This window comes from Loxodonta africana, chromosome 2 (genome assembly GCF_030014295.1).
Source record: "Loxodonta africana isolate mLoxAfr1 chromosome 2, mLoxAfr1.hap2, whole genome shotgun sequence".
NCBI lineage: Eukaryota > Metazoa > Chordata > Mammalia > Proboscidea > Elephantidae > Loxodonta > Loxodonta africana.
Genome location: NC_087343.1, coordinates 229,895,859 through 229,917,094, shown reverse-complemented (window position 1 = coordinate 229,917,094; position 21,236 = coordinate 229,895,859). Strand labels below are relative to the sequence as shown.

Here is a 21,236-nt window from a genome sequence, read left to right as displayed (position 1 = left end):
GTCCCATTACTGATTGTGGTCGTCTTGACCTCTTGGTTAAGATGATGTCTGGCAGTCTCTCCAATGTAACCAAACCAAAATCCATTGCTATCGAGTCGATTTGAACTCATAACCCATAGCAACCCTATAAAAAAACCAAACCCAGTGCCATCAAGTTGATTCCAACTCATAGCGACCCTATAGGACAGAGTAGAACTGCCCCATAGAGTTTCCAAGGAGCGCCTGGCGGATTCAAACTGCCAACCCTTTGGTTAGCAGCCATAGCACTTAACCACTACACCACCAGGGTTTCCAGCAACCCTATAGGACAGAGTAAAACCACCCCATATGGTTTTCAAGGAGCGTCTGGTAGATTCAAACTGCTGACCTTTTGGTTAGCAACCATGGCACTTAACCACTACCCACTAGGTTTTCCCTCCAATGTAAAGTTACTGTTTTTTTCCTTTGCAATTGATAAATTTCTTAGGGAAAATGCTTACAGGCTACGTTGCTTCAGTTTTAAAATGTACTTTCTTTGCAGAAACAAAATACCTCAGGTATTTCTGACAGGTGGTCTTGCAGCCTTCTTACCATTTCCTCTCTGGGTAGTCTTGAGCCTCCGTAGGAGATTTCTTTTCCTCATGACTAAATTGAAGGCTTACCTCAGGGCTTTCTCAACCTTGGTTGACCCTGGCCTTCAGGACTCTAATGTCAGGAGTCTCACCTACTCATTTGATAGAAGGGGAAGTTGAGGCCCAGAGAGGAAGGAGACTTCTACAAGGTCACACAGCGAGTTAGAGACAGCTGGGCAAGAGTGCTGCTCTTATCCCTCCAAATTCAGGCCCTGCGCTCTGCCCTCCCCCTACCCCACACGCCCTTCCCCTACCCCACACGCCCTTCCCCTCAAGTGTGTCTGGCTGCCCGGGCTTGTTTGCCTGTGCCCTGATAAGCAGGGATCTCCAAGCCCTTGTCCAGGGTGTGGGTGAAGCTAAAAGAGCCCTGGCCCCGGGCTTATCTCTCAGGAGCCAGAGAAGAACCAAAAGGGAGGGGACGGTGGAGGGGGGACCTGCACCACAGCCAGGTTCTGCAGCGCCTTGGAGGTGCGGGAGCCTTGAGAAGGGTCCCCAAAGCCGGCCTAGCCAGCTAAAAACAAGGGGCGGGGAGGGGGCAAGGAGGGGGAGGGGAAGCAAACAAAGTGTACGTGGTCAGTCCCAAAGCGACCATCCTGGAACCAGTGTGCCTAGGACAGAGGCAAGCTGCAGTCAGCTCAACCTTGTGCTACCTGAGGGAAGCAGCCAGAAAAGGGCTCACAGGTACCCACAGCCCTCACCTAGACACATGCCACATGTGCATGACAGGAGCGGAGGCCACTCTGGGGGAGCTGTGGGGCAGCCTGAGTTCTTTAGAAGACAAAGCAAGGGTGCTGGCTCGGTTGAATGGAGGCATGGTGAGGGGAAACAACTGTGTCCCTAAGAGGATGCTTGTCTGACACGCAGCTGGTATTTGGTCACTCATATGCCTTGGGCCCAATGACAGGCAACTCCAAAACTGTGTGTTAAACCAAACAGTTGCTCTATTAAAGGAAAATGGAGGTGGGGGGTGGCGCAGAAGAGAAGTGCTTCAAGCTTGTCTTTGGAACGGGGGCAGTAAGGGGAGCTAACAGTGGGATGGGCCTGGGTCCCCTGGGGAGCAGAGAGCTGTGCCCCCTCACTGCATGGGCCAGCCCAGGGCTCCAGCTCTTTTTTCTGACCTGGCCCTCACCCTCCAACAAGCATCTAAAGCCAGGCTCGGAACTTCAGGCTGGGGTGGATTGGATGGGCTCATGGTGGCCAGGCAGCTGTTTAGGACTGCAGAAGGGGAAGGGGTGCAGGCAGTGCCAGGGAGGGCCTCCAAAGGCTGCCCGGGGACCCCCACCAGGCACTGACACCACAGATAGGCTTAGTCCAGGACCTGACTGCCACCCCACAAAGCAGGGACAGGACATAGGGAGCAACAGAAGTGGAGAGAGGAGGAACCAAAGGGAACTGAGGAAAGGACAGTGGCTGCACGTGGCTGGAGGCCAGGGAGGGGCTGACAAGGTTGGGGAGGAAAGCAAGGTCACACAAGGAGTCCGCCTGTAGGCTGAAGGGGTGGACACTATTCAAGAGTCCAGGAAGGTCCACGGCACAGTCAGGCTGGTGTTGAACAAAGAGCAGCAACACTTTCAGGGTATGTGTGTGCGTGCATTTGATATGTGCATGTGTGTGCACATGTGTGTGGTTGTGTGTGCATGTGACGTATGAGCATGTATTATGTGGTATGTGTTTGTGTGTACAGGTGTGCACGTATGTATGTGCATATTTCTACATGCACATTGTGCGGATTGCACATGCGTGTGTACACATGTGGTTTTGTGTTGTGTATCTGCCTGTGTGTCCATACGTGCCTAAGGTTTTGTGTGTGCACACATGCACCTGTGCATATTTGTATGTGTGCATGTGTGTGTGTGTGTGTGTGTGTGTGGATGGAGTGAGAGGATGCTGGAGGCTGGCAGAGCAGGTCCCAATTATAATCTCTTCTTATCCAGATGCTGAGGGCTAGTTGCAGAAGATGGCCAGCAAGGAGAAGATGGCTGGGATGACCCTGGACCTCAGTGGGGAGGCCAGGATGCTCACTTGCTCGGGGCAGGCTGAGGCTTGGGCAGCAGCTCTTCACCGAGTGGGCAGTGGGTGGTGGGTGTAGGAGGGATGAGAGTGGAGGAATGGAGAGCACACTTCTGGGCTGGTAGCTGATGGGTGAGCAGGCCAGTCTGCAGTGAGCTCCAGGAACAGGCAGAGCCAGGCCCAGGAGGAGTTGGAGGTGCCTGAGGGAAGTGAAGGGGCCGTGGAAGGACACCAGTGAGTCCAGAGCCTCCAAAAACAGGAGTGCTTGCCGCTGGGCAGAAAAGGGCAGCCGGAAAGGTCAGAGTAGGGGCTCTTCCTCACATACCTCCTCCTGGGGCAGTCTCGTACATAAGCACAGGTGCCTTTTTCTGTGAATGGTGTGTGGGGTGTGAGAAGCTGTGTCAGAGTGTGTCTGGGAGTGTGCATGTTATGTGGGGGTACGTGGGCACCACCAGCCAAGTGCGTCCAGAAACCTGAGGCAGAGCCAGGGAGCAGAGAGACCAGCAGGCTGCCCTGCTCCACACAGCAATGGAACAAGGGGCCCTTGTGGACCTGCCACCTCTGCTCAATTTCTGGGGTCAGCCCCACTACAGTGACTGCCCCATCACCCCGAGGGCCTGGCAGCAGGAGCTCAGGACACAACCAGGGCACCGGCACTGTTCGGCAGGTTCTGCAGCCTCTTCACCAGGGAGGCCTCTCTATCTTATACTTTCGAGGCAGCCTCTCTCCTGCTTCTAATCTCTTCCGCACCTCCTCCTCCCCAGCTCTGTGCCCAAGAAAAGGAGAAGAGCAGGTCCACATGGCATCATCCCTTCCCCAAAATGATCCAGCTGTCCCCTGGCCTGTGGGAGCCAGGGCTGCTGATGGTGACATTCTCTCCTCCACCCGACACCACCCTGAGGGCAGTCTGTGAAAGCCCCAGTGCCCAGTGACCTGCCCCAGGTGTATGAGCCTTGCAGGCAAAGCCAAGTCTCAGGCCAAATCTGTTGGACTCTAAAGCCCAGGGCATCTTCAGCAGGGTTGTTTAATTCTTACTAATCAGAAGGTAAGCTCCATGAGATCAGTAAGCTCCATGAGGGCAGTCTCTTGCCCATCTTGTTCCTGCCGTTTCCCCCAGCACCCAGCACAGTGCTTGGCCAGTGGTACATGCACAGTGGATGTACGTTGGATGAGTGAACTGAGGAGTAAGTGTGTGCATTGTGTCAGCTCAAACAGTGCTGGAGGCAGCCATCTCTGGTCTTCCTACCCAGAGGCCCCGCTGCTCAAGTCTCCTTTCAGAAGCACTTGCACACGCCCAATGGTGCATTCAGCCTGCCCAGGGAAGCCCAGGGAGGCCAGACCTTTGCAAAGCTGGCTGCACCTGCATGCCTGGGTCTTCCTCTAGTCCTGCTAGTCCATCCCTCACACCTCTGCCCTTGGGTATTCCCTGGAAGAATGCCCCCACTCCCTCCCCACACCTGGGACTGGCCTTAGGACTCCTCCCCTGAACTCCTGGGCAGCTTCCAAGGCAGACCTCCCTCCACATCCCCTGTACTCCTTGACCCTTTTTGAGCCAACCCTGGTCAGTTTCTAAGTTCCAGCCGCTCTGCCCACCACTATTGCCCTTCTGCAAAAGTCATCCCGTCCTCCTGTCTCTTCCTCACTGTCCCTGCGCTGTATGGAGGCTCTGTAAGGGCCCTGCAGCTCCCCTACCAGCCCCCCAGGGCTCCTGTGGCAGAGAGTGCTGCACCCTTGTGGCCCTCAGGACCAAACTTCGTACTGGGAGGCATCCTGAGGGCATAGTGGCACCTTCACTGAGTGGGGTGTGTACTGGCTCTGGGACAGGGTTGGGAAGAGGTGGCCCTGTAGCTGGGGGGAGTACAGAGGGGCACACAGGCTGCCTGCAGGACCAGGAGCTCTCTCTAGGTGGGGGAGTCAGAGCTACTAGAAACTTCCCACTGGGACATCTGAGCTGTAGGTCTCTACCTGGGACGTCAGGGCACCAGGAAGAGGTAGCTTGGCAGGATGGGGCCAAAAGCTGGCCAGGCAAATGCAGTGACCCCTGGGGGAATCTATCCGAGAGTCTGCACCACACAGGATTGGGCGGGGCGGGGCGCAGTGCCACCTCCTCTCTCTCTCTACCTCTCCCCCTCTCTCTCACACACACACTCTCATGCTCATACATATACATGTTCACTTTTAAAGACATTGCCCAGCTGTCACCTAAAGTGGTTGTGCCCATTTAACCTTCCTACCAGCAGTGTATGAGAGTTCCAGTCCCTCCACATCTTTGCCAACACTTGGTATGGTCAGTCCTTTTTTTTTTTTTTTGGCCATTCTAACAGGTGTGGTTTTATTTTGCATTCCTCTGTGACTAATGATGTGAAGAATCTTTCCATGGTCATCATATGCTTTCTTTGGAGAAGCTCTCTCTTCTTTTGGGGGTCGCTTTTTGTGGGCACACACCCTTTGAGCAAAGCAGCCCTCACCTCCCTGGGTCCATGTTACTTCCTTGCTAATCTAGCAACCACCACCCACAACCTGTGGATGCCTGAAGGCGACTTGGGTGTGTCAGCGGATGCCCAGTGCCTGGCTCAAGAATTAGCAGGGACTCCCCGGAGGCAGCTCCCCCTGTTCCCTGGCCCAGCTCAGATCTATTATCTCACACACCGCATGATGGAGCCTGCCAACCTCAATGTCTCTGCCTCTCTCTACAGCCACCAGGGAGTCGGCCTTCGTCCATGCCATTGCCTCGGCCGGCGTGGCCTTCGCTGTGACCCGCTCCTGCGCAGAGGGTTCTGCTGCCATCTGCGGCTGCAGTGGCCGCCATCAGGGCTCACCAGGCGAAGGCTGGAAGTGGGGCGGCTGCAGTGAGGACATCGAGTTTGGTGGGATGGTGTCTCGGGAGTTCGCAGATGCCAGGGAGAACCGACCTGATGCCCGCTCAGCCATGAACCGCCACAACAACGAGGCTGGGCGCCAGGTATGTCCTGGGGAAATGCACCCTGAGCAGGGGTGTGCTGGGTACCCTGGGGGGTGTGGCCTGGTGTGGCGCAAAGCTTCTGGGTAATTTGACAATGTCTAGTGCATTCCCTCAGGGTCACAAGGCCAGAGGAGTTGGGTAGAGGTCTGCCCTCCAGGAGCTCCTGCCTATTCAGGCAGGGAGACAGAGAGGCAGTTACGAGGCAGTGTGGAAAGTGCTGTGACGAGGAGATGCATGCAAGATGGGCAGGCACAGAGGAAGGCCATCACTCAGTCTGCAGGCTCCAGGCAGACTCTATTGGTGGGGTGTCTGAGTGGATACATGAAGGCAATGGGCAGTTATTTAGGTGAGGGGAAGGCCGGGAGAGCTTCCCAGACAGCCCAGATGGAAAAGACTACAAGTGATTTTGTCTGGATAGAATATGGAGTAGAAAGGAAGAAGAGAGAAGTGTGAGATGGAGAGGCTGACAGGGACCAAACTGTGAAGGACTTCGTGAGCCTTGTGAAAGCGGACTTGATCATGAGGTCAGTGGGGAGCCAATGGAGGGCTGGTTGCTCATGAGAAATGTAAGGACTGAGAGGTATGCATCAGATTTAGCAACACGAAGATGATGGAATCACTGGGTGAGAAACAAGATTGCAGAAGGCTGGCAGGGTATCTTCACCTTCAAACAGTAATGAACAGAATAATTCAGATTAAACCCGCCTGCTGAAGACAATTATTAAAAAAAGAAAACCAAACCCATTGCCGTAGGGTTGATTTTGACTCATAGCAACCATATAGGACACAGTAAAACTGCCCCATAGGGTTTCCAAGGAGCAGCTGGTGGATTTGAACTGCTGACCTTTTGGTTAGCAGCCAAATGCTTAACCACTGCACCACCAGGGCTCTGACAATTATAAACACAGGGTGAAATACAAAAAGCACTTTCTTCAAAGTGGAGAATGCCCACACACACAGTCACCTCATTTATGACAGAGGAGATATTATGGTGCAGTGGGGGACATGGTCCTTTCAATAAATGGTGCTGTGTCGATTGGATAACAAAATGGAGAAAAACTAACTTTGACCACTACCTCACACCATATATAAAAATCAATTGCAAATTCAAACTGGACAGGTAAAACAATGAAACTCTTAGAAGAAAACTGAGGAGAACATCTTTGTGACCTTGGAGTAGGCGAAGATTTCTTAAACAGGCCAAAGAAAACACTAGCAACAAGAAAAAGGTAATAATATGGACTATATTAAAATTAAGAACTTCTATTTTTATTCATAGAATTGGAGCCCTCGTGACCTAGTGGCCTAGTGGTTAACAGCTTGGCTGCTAACCAAAATGCCGGCAGTTCAAATCCACCAGCCGCTCCTTGGAAACCCTATAGCACAGTTCTACTGTGTCCTATAGGGTCACTATGAGTTGGAACTGACTCGACGGCACGCAACAACATTCATAGAAAGACACCACTGTGAGACTGAAAAGGCAACCCACACAGGAGGAGATGTTCGCAATACATATATCCAACAACTATTTAATAGCAATCATATAAAAGGAACTGTACAAATTAATAAGGAAAAGAAAACCCAATGGAGAAATTGGCTGAAGAATCGAAAGTCCCTTCAAAAAACAAAATATCAAAATGGGCAATAAATATATGAAAAGGTGCTCAGCATCATTAGAAATCAAGGAAATGCAGAACAAAACCACAATGTGATATCAGTACACACATTCGAAAACCAAAACCAAATCTGTTGCCGTCAAGTCATTTCCAACTCAGAGCAACCCTACAGGACAGAGTCGAACTGCCTCAAAGAGTTTCCAAGGATTGTCTGGTGGATTTGTACTGCCGACCTTTTGGTTAGCAGCTGAGTTCTTAAACACTGTGCTGCCAGGGCTCCTACACACACATTAGAATTGCTAAAATGAAAAAGACAGAAAATACCAAGTGTTGACAAGGATTCGGAGTAATTGGAACTCTTATAACACTGCTGTGAGAGGATAAATCAATACAACCACTCTGGAAAAGTGTTGGGCGGTATCTAATACAGCTGATCTTATGCATACCCTATGACTCGCCAATTCCACCACTAGTACATATACAACAGAGATGCACGCATATGTTCACCAAATGACACCTACTAAAGTACCCATGGTAGCCCTATTTGTAATATACATAAACCAGAAACTACCAAAGGCTCATTAACCATAAATTATGGTGTAATCACATAATGGAATACTATACAGCAATGACAATGAATGATCCACAACAACACACAACAGTGTGAATGAATCTCATATACCTGTTGAGTGAAGTAACCCACACACAAAAGCATACATACTCTATGTTCCCATTTATATAAAGAACATAGAATGCAAAACTAATCTATGTATTAGAATCTATGCCCAGGAGATGGGGAGGGAATAATGACTGGGAGAGAGCATTATGGGGGTTTCTGAAGAGCTGGTGTTCTGGGGCTGGTAATTTTGTGAAATTCTGTCATGTTTTATTATAACCAAAAAAGAAACCTGTTGCCGTGGAGTAGATCCCAATCCATAGCAACCCTGTAGAACAGAGTAGAACTGCCCCATAGGGGTTCCAAGGAGCAGCTGGTAGATTCAAACTGCCAACCTTTTGGCTAACAGCCGAGCTCTTAATCACTGTGCCACCATTATACTTCAATAAAGTACCAAATAATTGACTATATAGTGAGGATTCCAAGATTCCAGAGAAGACAGGACCCTACGCCTGGTACCTGGAGCAGCTTTTGTCCAGGGGTACCTTTGCTGAACTGGAAAAAGTATAGAAGTTAAACAGCACTCTGGCAGCCTCATAGAGCCAAAGGGCCCAAGAAGGGTATGATGTCTGGTAAATCACTCCTCAGTTTAGGCTGGAGCTCAGTGTAAAGGAGATCCAGAAGCAGAGCAGCACTTGTGCACATGTGCAGGCTACAAAAATCTCAAGACTTGAAATTGGATTCAGGTGACCCCAGATTGCTGGTATCCCCAAACACCTGGCAAAAACAGACAAAATTCTCTTTGGAGGGAGATAACCTTATTCTAAGCTCCAAAATATTTCTACAAATAATTTTTTCAAGCACAATGACCAACACATAATCAAAGATAACCTGTCACACGAGCTGATGACACAGTGAGCGATAACCAGCAAAAACAACAGAAATAAATCCAGATACTAGAATTATTAGACACAGATTATGAGAAAAAAGTATACTTACTTCGTGAAGCTAAAATCCTATATTGAACATTTCAACAGGGAACTGGAATCTATAAAAAGAATGTAATAGATTTGGAATATAATTATATAGAAATTCTAGAATTGATGAATGAATGGAGACTTCCAGTTAAAGATGACAAACTGAACATAAGGATGGCACAGGACCGGGCAGTGTTTCATTCTGTTGTGCGCAGGGTCGTTATAAGTCGGAACCGACTCGAAGGCGCCTAACAACAGCAACAACACAGGCAGCTAAGGACCACTGGACAGTGAAAGAAAGCCTTAATAACAACATCAACAAAGGTAAAGACAAAAATAAAATTCATGGGAAACAGAAACAAGAGAAAACATTGTATACATGAAAAAATTCAGAGGACCAAAAAAAAAGCTTTTTTTAGCTCTGAGAAATTCAAAATAAAATAACAGAAACAAAAATCTCATCGGAAAAGTTGGAAGATGGTTGAGACACCTATCTCAAAGACAAAGAGATTAAAAGTAGAAGAGAACAGAAAATTTATAAGATCTGTCCAAAAGAGAAAACGATGAACACAAAGAGGAGGAAATCAGCAAAGAAATAAGGCAGGAAAATGCCCCAGAACGGAAGACACACTATTGTAAGATCCAGAGCCTTCCAAGAAGAAGCACCCACCCTACTTGAGACTATGTTGGCATCACGAGTCTGGAGGGGAGATGAAAGGGTAGAGGGGGTTAGAAGCTGACAGAATGGACACAAAAAGAGAGAGTGGAGGGAGGGAGGGGGCTGTCTCATTACGGGGAGAGCGATTGGGAGTATGTAGCAAGGTGTATATAAGATTTTGTGTGAGAGACTGACTTGATTCGTAAACTTTCACTTAAAGCACAATGCAAATTAAAAAAAAAAAAGAAGAAGAAGAAGCATCCACCCTTTCAAGGAGTAAATTCTAGTTTCATGCAAAGAATCAAGAATCAAAATAGCATAAGCCTTCAGGAACAACAATGAAAGATAGGAGAAAATGGAGCAATGCATCTAGAATTCTGAGGGCTGTTGTTAGGTGCTGTCGAGTTTATTCCATTTCATAGCGACCCTATGCACAACAGTGCCTGGTCCTGCATCATCCTCACAATCACTGCTGTTTGAGCCCATTTTTGCAGCCGCTGTGTCAATCCATCTCATTGAGGGTCTTCCTCTTTTTCGCTGACCTGCTACGTTACCAAGCATGAAGTCCTTCTCCATGAAGCATGAAGTCCCTCCTGAAAACATGTCCAGAGTATGTGAGACACAGCCTTGCCATCCTTGCTTCTAAGGATCATTCTGGCTGTACTTCTTCCAAGACAGATTTGTTCATTCTTTTGGCAGTCCATGGTATATTCAATATTCTTCAGCAATACCATAATTCAAAGGCGTCAATTCTTTTTCGGTCTTCCTTATTCATTGTCCAGCTTTCGCATGCATATGAGTTGACTGAAAATACCATCACTTGGGTCAGGCGCAGCTTAGTGCTCAAGGTGACATCTTTACTTTTTAACACTTTAAAAAGATCTTTTGCAGATTTGCCCAATGCAATATGTCGTTTGACTTCTTGACTGCTGCTTTCAGTCAGTAAGAAATTATTTTAAACCAAGAACCGTATACACAGATAAACTGTCAATTAAATAGAGTAGTAGAAAAGATTTGTTTCCAGACATACACATTTCACAAAGTTTACTAGGAGGCATCTCTAAAAGTTGTCTCCAAAAAAATGAAAATGATCCAACACCTGATGTATTCAAATGTCTTAAAGAAAATGTTTAGACAAGGGAGAGTTTGGGAATGAATCAGTGATCTGAAGCGCATTCCCATCTAGTCAATTCTGACTCATGGCAACTCTACAGGACAGAACAGAGCTGCCACATAGGGTTCCCAAGTCTGTGATCTTTATGGAAGCAGACTGCCACACCAGCAGAGCAGCTGGTGAGTTCGAAGTGTGACTTTTCAGTTAGCAGCTGAGCATTTAACCACAGCACCACCAGGGCTCCTGTGAATCAGTGATAGATAAGTACATTAAAAACAGCAACAATAAAAAGTTGTGTAAGAAAGTAAGTATCATAAGAATATATCACATGGCTCAGCTCCAATACTGTCAGGATTGAATATTGATTTAACCGAAATAATGCTATAGTTTTTAGGGCAGCATTGTGGGGGATTGGGAAGTGTTCATCAAAGTGGTGGAGTGGTGAAAGAGAGCTAAACTCCCATCTTCATGGTGAGACGTCAACTGACAATGCCTAACATTGAAAAATGAAGAAGTAAAACAAGCATGTTAGGTGTAAGAGTTGCAAGGGGCTGCCTGGGGGATCAGGAAAAGTACTGTGTATGAGCATGGGGGCAGACCTCCTGCTTTCCTTAGCAGGTCTTTGTAACTGTTGGACTCTTTAAACTATGCACATATATAACTTTGATCAAAATTAAAACTAAAAGAGGTTGAGGAGACAGAGATGGGAAGTGGCTGCTCCTCTTTGGAAAAGCCCAGGCACATGGAAATTAGATACAACTGGACTTGGGTTTTTGGGGACTTGGCGGGGAAGGGGGGGTAGTATGTTTTTCAGATGCTTATGAAATAGGACCAATAGGAGAAGTAGGGGTTCAAGAAACAGCAGAGAGAAGGGGCTGGGGTAGACACAAGATCTGGACCCAAGACCCAGTAGAAACCATAGCCCAGCACTGTGCAGTAGAAATATAATGGGGGCCACATAAGTAATCTCAGTAGTTTAATACTAGAAATTCTGTTAATACCAAATTTTATTTAACCAAGTATATACGAATCTTATAATTTTGATAATGTAACCATCATAAAAATCATGAATGAGATATTTTTTAAGATATTCTTTTTTTTTTTTAATACTAAATTTTGGCAATCCGGCATGCAGTTTGCATTTACAGCCCATCCCAATTTGGATTAGCCACATTTCAGGTGCTCACATGGGGCCAGTGGCTGCCATGGTGGACAGCGAAGTACTAGACAGTCTGATTAAGTCACATGCCCCTTTCCCCCTGCCCCGACCCCCAACACGTCCTTCAAATAAAGAAAGAAAGAAAGCCTGCCCTTCACCATTGCCCATGGGAAAAAACACACACACTTCCAGGCTTTTCCAGTCTGGTCACTATCAGGCCCCAAAGTGCTCCTACAGCCTCCTCTCCCATTGCTGGCCTCCCTCCTCCCCTTCCTACCCTCTACAGTCCAGGTAAACTGAACAGCCCCTGGGCCCTGAAGGTGCCTTGCTCAAGCCATCCCTGTTGCCCATACTCAGTTCTCCGTCCTCAAGTCTGCCCAGCACTTTCAGTCCTCCTCTGGGCAGCGTCCCTGGATCCTCCCAGTCAGAATCAATGCCTTGACTTGGTCCACTCCCATGCTTCTATGGAGCAATTCCCTTGTACTTTATCTTGTACAGAGTTCCTCTCTTCACTCGTTCAATCCTTCCATACTAATAGAACTAGACTCAGTGAAAGGGGCAAGATACAGAGATGGCCTCTACAAGTCCGTGTTCTCCCCTCTGGAGATCTCGGCTCTGGCAGAGGAGACCGCAGCAGGAGTATCTGAAGCACCGCAGAAGGGTGCACACAGGAAGGACGGGGACGCAGGAAGGAAGGGGGGACCGCAGGAACGAAGGAGGGACCGCAGGAAGGAAGGACGGGGACGCAGGAAGGAAGGGGGGACCGCAGGAAGGAAGGACGGGGACGCAGGAAGGAAGGGGGGACCACAGGAAGGAAGGACGGGGACGCAGGAAGGAAGGACGGGGACGCAGGAAGGAAGGACGGGGACGCAGGAAGGAAGGGGGACCGCAGGAAGGAAGGACGGGGACGCAGGAAGGAAGGGGGGACCACAGGAAGGAAGGACGGGGACGCAGGAAGGAAGGGGGGACCGCAGGAAGGAAGGGGGGACCGCAGGAAGGAAGGACGGGGACGCAGGAAGGAAGGGGGGACCACAGGAAGGAAGGACGGGGACGCAGGAAGGAAGGGGGGACCGCAGGAAGGAAGGGGGACCGCAGGAAGGAAGGACGGGGACGCAGGAAGGAAGGGGGGACCACAGGAAGGAAGGACGGGGACGCAGGAAGGAAGGGGGGACCGCAGGAAGGAAGGGGGGACCGCAGGAAGGAAGGACGGGGACGCAGGAAGGAAGAGGGGACCACAGGAAGGAAGGACGGGGACGCAGGAAGGAAGGGGGGACCGCAGGAAGGAAGGACGGGGACGCAGGAAGGAAGGGGGGACCACAGGAAGGAAGGACGGGGACGCAGGAAGGAAGGGGGGACCGCAGGAAGGAAGGGGGACCGCAGGAAGGAAGGGGGGACCGCAGGAAGGAAGGGGGGACCGCAGGAAGGAAGGACGGGGACGCAGGAAGGAAGGGGGGACCGCAGGAACGAAGGGGGGACCGCAGGAAGGAAGGACGGGGACGCAGGAAGGAAGGGGGGACCGCAGGAAGGAAGGACGGGGACGCAGGAAGGAAGGGGGGACCACAGGAAGGAAGGACGGGGACGCAGGAAGGAAGGACGGGGACGCAGGAAGGAAGGGGGACCGCAGGAAGGAAGGACGGGGACGCAGGAAGGAAGGGGGGACCACAGGAAGGAAGGACGGGGACGCAGGAAGGAAGGGGGGACCGCAGGAAGGAAGGGGGGACCGCAGGAAGGAAGGACGGGGACGCAGGAAGGAAGGGGGGACCGCAGGAAGGAAGGACGGGGACGCAGGAAGGAAGGGGGAACCGCAGGAAGGAAGGGGGGACCGCAGGAAGGAAGGACGGGGACGCAGGAAGGAAGGGGGGACCACAGGAAGGAAGGACGGGGACGCAGGAAGGAAGGGGGGACCGCAGGAAGAAAGGACGGGGACGCAGGAAGGAAGGGGGGACCACAGGAAGGAAGGACGGGGACGCAGGAAGGAAGGGGGGACCGCAGGAAGGAAGGACGGGGACGCAGGAAGGAAGGGGGGACCACAGGAAGGAAGGACGGGGACGCAGGAAGGAAGGACGGGGACGCAGGAAGGAAGGGGGGACCACAGGAAGGAAGGACGGGGACGCAGGAAGGAAGGGGGGACCACAGGAAGGAAGGACGGGGACGCAGGAAGGAAGGGGGGACCACAGGAAGGAAGGACGGGGACGCAGGAAGGAAGGACGGGGACGCAGGAAGGAAGGACGGGGACGCAGGAAGGAAGGGGGGACCGCAGGAAGGAAGGACGGGGACGCAGGAAGGAAGGGGGGACCACAGGAAGGAAGGACGGGGACGCAGGAAGGAAGGGGGGACGCAGGAAGGAAGGACGGGGACGCAGGAAGGAAGGACGGGGACGCAGGAAGGAAGGGGGGACCGCAGGAAGGAAGGGGGGACCGCAGGAAGGAAGGACGGGGACGCAGGAAGGAAGGGGGGACCGCAGGAAGGAAGGGGGGACCGCAGGAAGGAAGGGGGGACCGCAGGAAGGAAGGACGGGGACGCAGGAAGGAAGGGGGGACTGCAGGAAGGAAGGGGGGACCGCAGGAAGGAAGGACGGGGACGCAGGAAGGAAGGGGGGACCGCAGGAACGAAGGGGGGACCGCAGGAAGGAAGGACGGGGACGCAGGAAGGAAGGGGGGACCGCAGGAAGGAAGGACGGGGACGCAGGAAGGAAGGGGGGACCACAGGAAGGAAGGACGGGGACGCAGGAAGGAAGGACGGGGACGCAGGAAGGAAGGGGGACCGCAGGAAGGAAGGACGGGGATGCAGGAAGGAAGGGGGGACCGCAGGAAGGAAGGACGGGGACGCAGGAAGGAAGGGGGGACCGCAGGAACGAAGGGGGGACCGCAGGAAGGAAGGACGGGGACGCAGGAAGGAAGGGGGGACCGCAGGAAGGAAGGACGGGGACGCAGGAAGGAAGGGGGGACCACAGGAAGGAAGGACGGGGACGCAGGAAGGAAGGACGGGGACGCAGGAAGGAAGGGGGACCGCAGGAAGGAAGGACGGGGACGCAGGAAGGAAGGGGGGACCACAGGAAGGAAGGACGGGGACGCAGGAAGGAAGGGGGGACCGCAGGAAGGAAGGGGGGACCGCAGGAAGGAAGGACGGGGACGCAGGAAGGAAGGGGGGACCGCAGGAAGGAAGGGGGGACCGCAGGAAGGAAGGACGGGGATGCAGGAAGGAAGGGGGGACCACAGGAAGGAAGGACGGGGACGCAGGAAGGAAGGGGGGACCGCAGGAAGGAAGGACGGGGACGCAGGAAGGAAGGGGGGACCACAGGAAGGAAGGACGGGGACGCAGGAAGGAAGGGGGGACCGCAGGAAGGAAGGACGGGGACGCAGGAAGGAAGGGGGGACCACAGGAAGGAAGGACGGGGACGCAGGAAGGAAGGACGGGGACGCAGGAAGGAAGGGGGGACCACAGGAAGGAAGGACGGGGACGCAGGAAGGAAGGGGGGACCACAGGAAGGAAGGACGGGGACGCAGGAAGGAAGGGGGGACCGCAGGAAGGAAGGACGGGGACGCAGGAAGGAAGGGGGGACCACAGGAAGGAAGGACGGGGACGCAGGAAGGAAGGACGGGGACGCAGGAAGGAAGGGGGGACCACAGGAAGGAAGGACGGGGACGCAGGAAGGAAGGGGGGACCACAGGAAGGAAGGACGGGGACGCAGGAAGGAAGGGGGGACCACAGGAAGGAAGGACGGGGACGCAGGAAGGAAGGACGGGGACGCAGGAAGGAAGGACGGGGACGCAGGAAGGAAGGGGGGACCGCAGGAAGGAAGGACGGGGACGCAGGAAGGAAGGGGGGACCACAGGAAGGAAGGACGGGGACGCAGGAAGGAAGGGGGGACGCAGGAAGGAAGGACGGGGACGCAGGAAGGAAGGACGGGGACGCAGGAAGGAAGGGGGGACCGCAGGAAGGAAGGGGGGACCGCAGGAAGGAAGGACGGGGACGCAGGAAGGAAGGGGGGACCGCAGGAAGGAAGGGGGGACCGCAGGAAGGAAGGGGGGACCGCAGGAAGGAAGGACGGGGACGCAGGAAGGAAGGGGGGACCGCAGGAAGGAAGGGGGGACCGCAGGAAGGAAGGACGGGGACGCAGGAAGGAAGGGGGGACCGCAGGAACGAAGGGGGGACCGCAGGAAGGAAGGACGGGGACGCAGGAAGGAAGGGGGGACCGCAGGAAGGAAGGACGGGGACGCAGGAAGGAAGGGGGGACCACAGGAAGGAAGGACGGGGACGCAGGAAGGAAGGACGGGGACGCAGGAAGGAAGGGGGACCGCAGGAAGGAAGGACGGGGATGCAGGAAGGAAGGGGGGACCGCAGGAAGGAAGGACGGGGACGCAGGAAGGAAGGGGGGACCGCAGGAACGAAGGGGGGACCGCAGGAAGGAAGGACGGGGACGCAGGAAGGAAGGGGGGACCGCAGGAAGGAAGGACGGGGACGCAGGAAGGAAGGGGGGACCACAGGAAGGAAGGACGGGGACGCAGGAAGGAAGGACGGGGACGCAGGAAGGAAGGGGGACCGCAGGAAGGAAGGACGGGGACGCAGGAAGGAAGGGGGGACCACAGGAAGGAAGGACGGGGACGCAGGAAGGAAGGGGGGACCGCAGGAAGGAAGGGGGGACCGCAGGAAGGAAGGACGGGGACGCAGGAAGGAAGGGGGGACCGCAGGAAGGAAGGGGGGACCGCAGGAAGGAAGGACGGGGATGCAGGAAGGAAGGGGGGACCACAGGAAGGAAGGACGGGGACGCAGGAAGGAAGGGGGGACCGCAGGAAGGAAGGACGGGGACGCAGGAAGGAAGGGGGGACCACAGGAAGGAAGGACGGGGACGCAGGAAGGAAGGGGGGACCGCAGGAAGGAAGGACGGGGACGCAGGAAGGAAGGGGGGACCACAGGAAGGAAGGACGGGGACGCAGGAAGGAAGGACGGGGACGCAGGAAGGAAGGGGGGACCACAGGAAGGAAGGACGGGGACGCAGGAAGGAAGGGGGGACCACAGGAAGGAAGGACGGGGACGCAGGAAGGAAGGGGGGACCACAGGAAGGAAGGACGGGGACGCAGGAAGGAAGGACGGGGACGCAGGAAGGAAGGACGGGGACGCAGGAAGGAAGGGGGGACTGCAGGAAGGAAGGACGGGGACGCAGGAAGAAAGGGGGGACCACAGGAAGGAAGGACGGGGACGCAGGAAGTAAGGGGGCACGCAGGAAGGAAGGACGGGGACGCAGGAAGGAAGGACGGGGACGCAGGAAGGAAGGGGGGACCGCAGGAAGGAAGGGGGGACCGCAGGAAGGAAGGACGGGGACGCAGGAAGGAAGGGGGGACCGCAGGAAGGAAGGGGGGACCGCAGGAAGGAAGGGGGGACCGCAGGAAGGAAGGACGGGGACGCAGGAAGGAAGGGGGGACCGCAGGAAGGAAGGGGGGACCGCAGGAAGGAAGGGGGGACCGCAGGAAGGAAGGGGGGACCGCAGGAAGGAAGGACGGGGACGCAGGAAGGAAGGGGGGACCACAGGAAGGAAGGACGGGGACGCAGGAAGGAAGGACGGGGACGCAGGAAGGAAGGGGGGACCGCAGGAAGGAAGGACGGGGACGCAGGAAGGAAGGGGGGACCGCAGGAAGGAAGGACGGGGACGCAGGAAGGAAGGGGGGACCACAGGAAGGAAGGACGGGGACGCAGGAAGGAAGGACGGGGACGCAGGAAGGAAGGGGGACCGCAGGAAGGAAGGACGGGGATGCAGGAAGGAAGGGGGGACCGCAGGAAGGAAGGACGGGGACGCAGGAAGGAAGGGGGGACCGCAGGAACGAAGGGGGGACCGCAGGAAGGAAGGACGGGGACGCAGGAAGGAAGGGGGGACCGCAGGAAGGAAGGACGGGGACGCAGGAAGGAAGGGGGGACCACAGGAAGGAAGGACGGGGACGCAGGAAGGAAGGACGGGGACGCAGGAAGGAAGGGGGACCGCAGGAAGGAAGGACGGGGACGCAGGAAGGAAGGGGGGACCACAGGAAGGAAGGACGGGGACGCAGGAAGGAAGGGGGGACCGCAGGAAGGAAGGGGGGACCGCAGGAAGGAAGGACGGGGACGCAGGAAGGAAGGGGGGACCGCAGGAAGGAAGGGGGGACCGCAGGAAGGAAGGACGGGGATGCAGGAAGGAAGGGGGGACCACAGGAAGGAAGGACGGGGACGCAGGAAGGAAGGGGGGACCGCAGGAAGGAAGGACGGGGACGCAGGAAGGAAGGGGGGACCACAGGAAGGAAGGACGGGGACGCAGGAAGGAAGGGGGGACCGCAGGAAGGAAGGACGGGGACGCAGGAAGGAAGGGGGGACCACAGGAAGGAAGGACGGGGACGCAGGAAGGAAGGACGGGGACGCAGGAAGGAAGGGGGGACCACAGGAAGGAAGGACGGGGACGCAGGAAGGAAGGGGGGACCACAGGAAGGAAGGACGGGGACGCAGGAAGGAAGGGGGGACCACAGGAAGGAAGGACGGGGACGCAGGAAGGAAGGACGGGGACGCAGGAAGGAAGGACGGGGACGCAGGAAGGAAGGGGGGACTGCAGGAAGGAAGGACGGGGACGCAGGAAGAAAGGGGGGACCACAGGAAGGAAGGACGGGGACGCAGGAAGTAAGGGGGCACGCAGGAAGGAAGGACGGGGACGCAGGAAGGAAGGACGGGGACGCAGGAAGGAAGGGGGGACCGCAGGAACGAAGGGGGGACCGCAGGAAGGAAGGACGGGGACGCAGGAAGGAAGGGGGGACCGCAGGAAGGAAGGGGGGACCGCAGGAAGGAAGGGGGGACCGCAGGAAGGAAGGACGGGGACGCAGGAAGGAAGGGGGGGACCGCAGGAAGGAAGGGGGGACCGCAGGAAGGAAGGGGGGACCGCAGGAAGGAAGGGGGGACCGCAGGAAGGAAGGACGGGGACGCAGGAAGGAAGGGGGGACCACAGGAAGGAAGGACGGGGACGCAGGAAGGAAGGACGGGGACGCAGGAAGGAAGGGGGGACCGCAGGAAGGAAGGGGGGACCGCAGGAACGAAGGGGGGACCGCAGGAAGGAAGGACGGGGACGCAGGAAGGAAGGGGGGACCACAGGAAGGAAGGACGGGGACGCAGGAAGGAAGGACGGGGACGCAGGAAGGAAGGGGGACCGCAGGAAGGAAGGACGGGGACGCAGGAAGGAAGGGGGGACCGCAGGAAGGAAGGACGGGGACGCAGGAAGGAAGGGGGGACCACAGGAAGGAAGGACGGGGACGCAGGAAGGAAGGACGGGGACGCAGGAAGGAAGGGGGACCGCAGGAAGGAAGGACGGGGACGCAGGAAGGGGGGACCGCAGGAAGGAAGGACGGGGACGCAGGAAGGAAGGGGGGACCACAGGAAGGAAGGACGGGGACGCAGGAAGGAAGGACGGGGACGCAGGAAGGAAGGGGGACCGCAGGAAGGAAGGACGGGGACGCAGGAAGGAAGGGGGGACGCAGGAAGGAAGGACGGGGACGCAGGAAGGAAGGACGGGGACGCAGGAAGGAAGGGGGGACAGCAGGAAGGAAGGACGGGGACGCAGGAAGGAAGGGGGGACCACAGGAAGGAAGGACGGGGACGCAGGAAGGAAGGACGGGGACGCAGGAAGGAAGGGGGGACGCAGGAAGGAAGGACGGGGACGCAGGAAGGAAGGACGGGGACGCAGGAAGGAAGGGGGGACCGCAGGAAGGAAGGACGGGGACGCAGGAAGGAAGGGGGGACCACAGGAAGGAAGGACGGGGACGCAGGAAGGAAGGGGGGACGCAGGAAGGAAGGACGGGGATGCAGGAAGGAAGGACGGGGACGCAGGAAGGAAGGGGGGACGCAGGAAGGAAGGACGGGGATGCAGGAAGGAAGGGGGGACGCAGGAAGGAAGGACGGGGACGCAGGAAGGAAGGACGGGGACGCAGGAAGGAAGGGAGGACCACAGGAAGGAAGGACGGGGACGCAGGAAGGAAGGGGGGACGCAGGAAGGAAGGACGGGGACGCAGGAAGGAAGGACGGGGACGCAGGAAGGAAGGGGGGACCGCAGGAAGGAAGGACGGGGACGCAGGAAGGAAGGGGGGACCACAGGAAGGAAGGACGGGGACGCAGGAAGGAAGGACGGGGACGCAGGAAGGAAGGGGGACCGCAGGAAGGAAGGACGGGGACGCAGGAAGGAAGGGGGGACCACAGGAAGGAAGGGGGACCGCAGGAAGGAAGGACGGGGACGCAGGAAGGAAGGGGGGACCACAGGAAGGAAGGACGGGGACGCAGGAAGGAAGGACGGGGACGCAGGAAGGAAGGACGGGGACGCAGGAAGGAAGGTGCTGGGGCCCTGCGAGGGCACCGGCTCTGCCGGAGGATCTCTGCGGGTTGGGAAGAAGATGAAGGCCCGCGTCAGAGGGTAGCAGATGAGGGGCACGGCCGTGATGGAGATGTGACCTGCGCCGAGGGACGGGGCATGAGGGTGGCCTGCTGACGCTGTGCGCTTCTCCAGGCCATCGCCAGCCACATGCACCTCAAGTGCAAGTGCCACGGGTTGTCGGGCAGCTGCGAGGTGAAGACCTGCTGGTGGTCGCAGCCCGACTTCCGCGCCATCGGTGACTTCCTCAAGGACAAGTACGACAGCGCCTCGGAGATGGCGGTGGAGAAGCACCGCGAGTCCCGCGGCTGGGTGGAGACCCTGCGGCCGCGCTACAACTATTTCAAGGTGCCCACGGAGCGCGATCTGGTCTACTACGAGAGCTCCCCCAACTTCTGTGAGCCCAACCCCGACACCGGCTCCTTCGGCACCCGCGACCGCACGTGCAACGTGAGCTCCCACGGCATCGACGGCTGTGACCTGCTCTGCTGCGGCCGTGGCCACAACACGCGCACCGAGAGGCGCAAGGAGAAGTGCCACTGCGTCTTCCACTGGTGCTGCTACGTCAGCTGCCAGGAGTGTGCGCGCGTTTACGACGTGCACACCTGCAAGTAGGGCCCAGGCCCCCAGCCTGCAGCACCCGCCCGGCGCCTCCTCTCCCGCCCGCCGGCCAGGTTGGGGCGGGACTCCTGGAAGGGGCGGGGCTCCAGAGAGGGGCGGGGCCCCGGGGAGGAGAGCAGCTCCTGGCCGGGGGAGGCTGGGGCTAGGGCGGATCCCCAGGAGGGGGCTCTGTGGGCGGTAACAGGGCCCCAGGTGGGGCGGGGCCGGGGGGGCGGGCTCCAGGAGTATAGGAGCCCAGGAAAGGGTGGGGCGCGGGTCTGGGGTGGGGGCCTGGGGGCGGGGACGAGTGGGCGGGGCTCCACGGCGAGGGCGGGGCCCTGGGCTGGGCAGGGCTTGGCAAGCAGGGGCGACCTCTCACTCTGCCTGGAATCTGATGTATCCCTCTGGAAGGCAGACCCCCTCCTGGGAAGGCCTGAAACCTGCAGGGCAGACCCTTCCCTTCCTGTGCCTCCGCCCCAGGAGCAGACCTCCGGCCCCTGGGGAAGGCGAAGGGGCCTGGGGGAGGAAGGCTGAGGAAGGGG

At 56.3% G+C, this 21,236-nt stretch overlaps 1 protein-coding gene across 1 annotated transcript in view; it reads left to right on the top strand.

Moving 5' to 3' along the window:
• WNT3A (Wnt family member 3A) overlaps positions 1-20,709 on the top strand; it is an 84,171-nt gene extending 63,462 nt beyond the window's left edge. Inside the window, exons 3-4 of the mRNA XM_064279806.1 lie at positions 5,318-5,583; positions 20,230-20,709. Of these exons, the coding sequence (XP_064135876.1) occupies positions 5,318-5,583; positions 20,230-20,709 (746 nt within the window). The remainder of the gene's footprint in view (positions 1-5,317; positions 5,584-20,229) is intronic.
• The last annotated feature ends 527 nt before the right edge of the window (positions 20,710-21,236 follow it).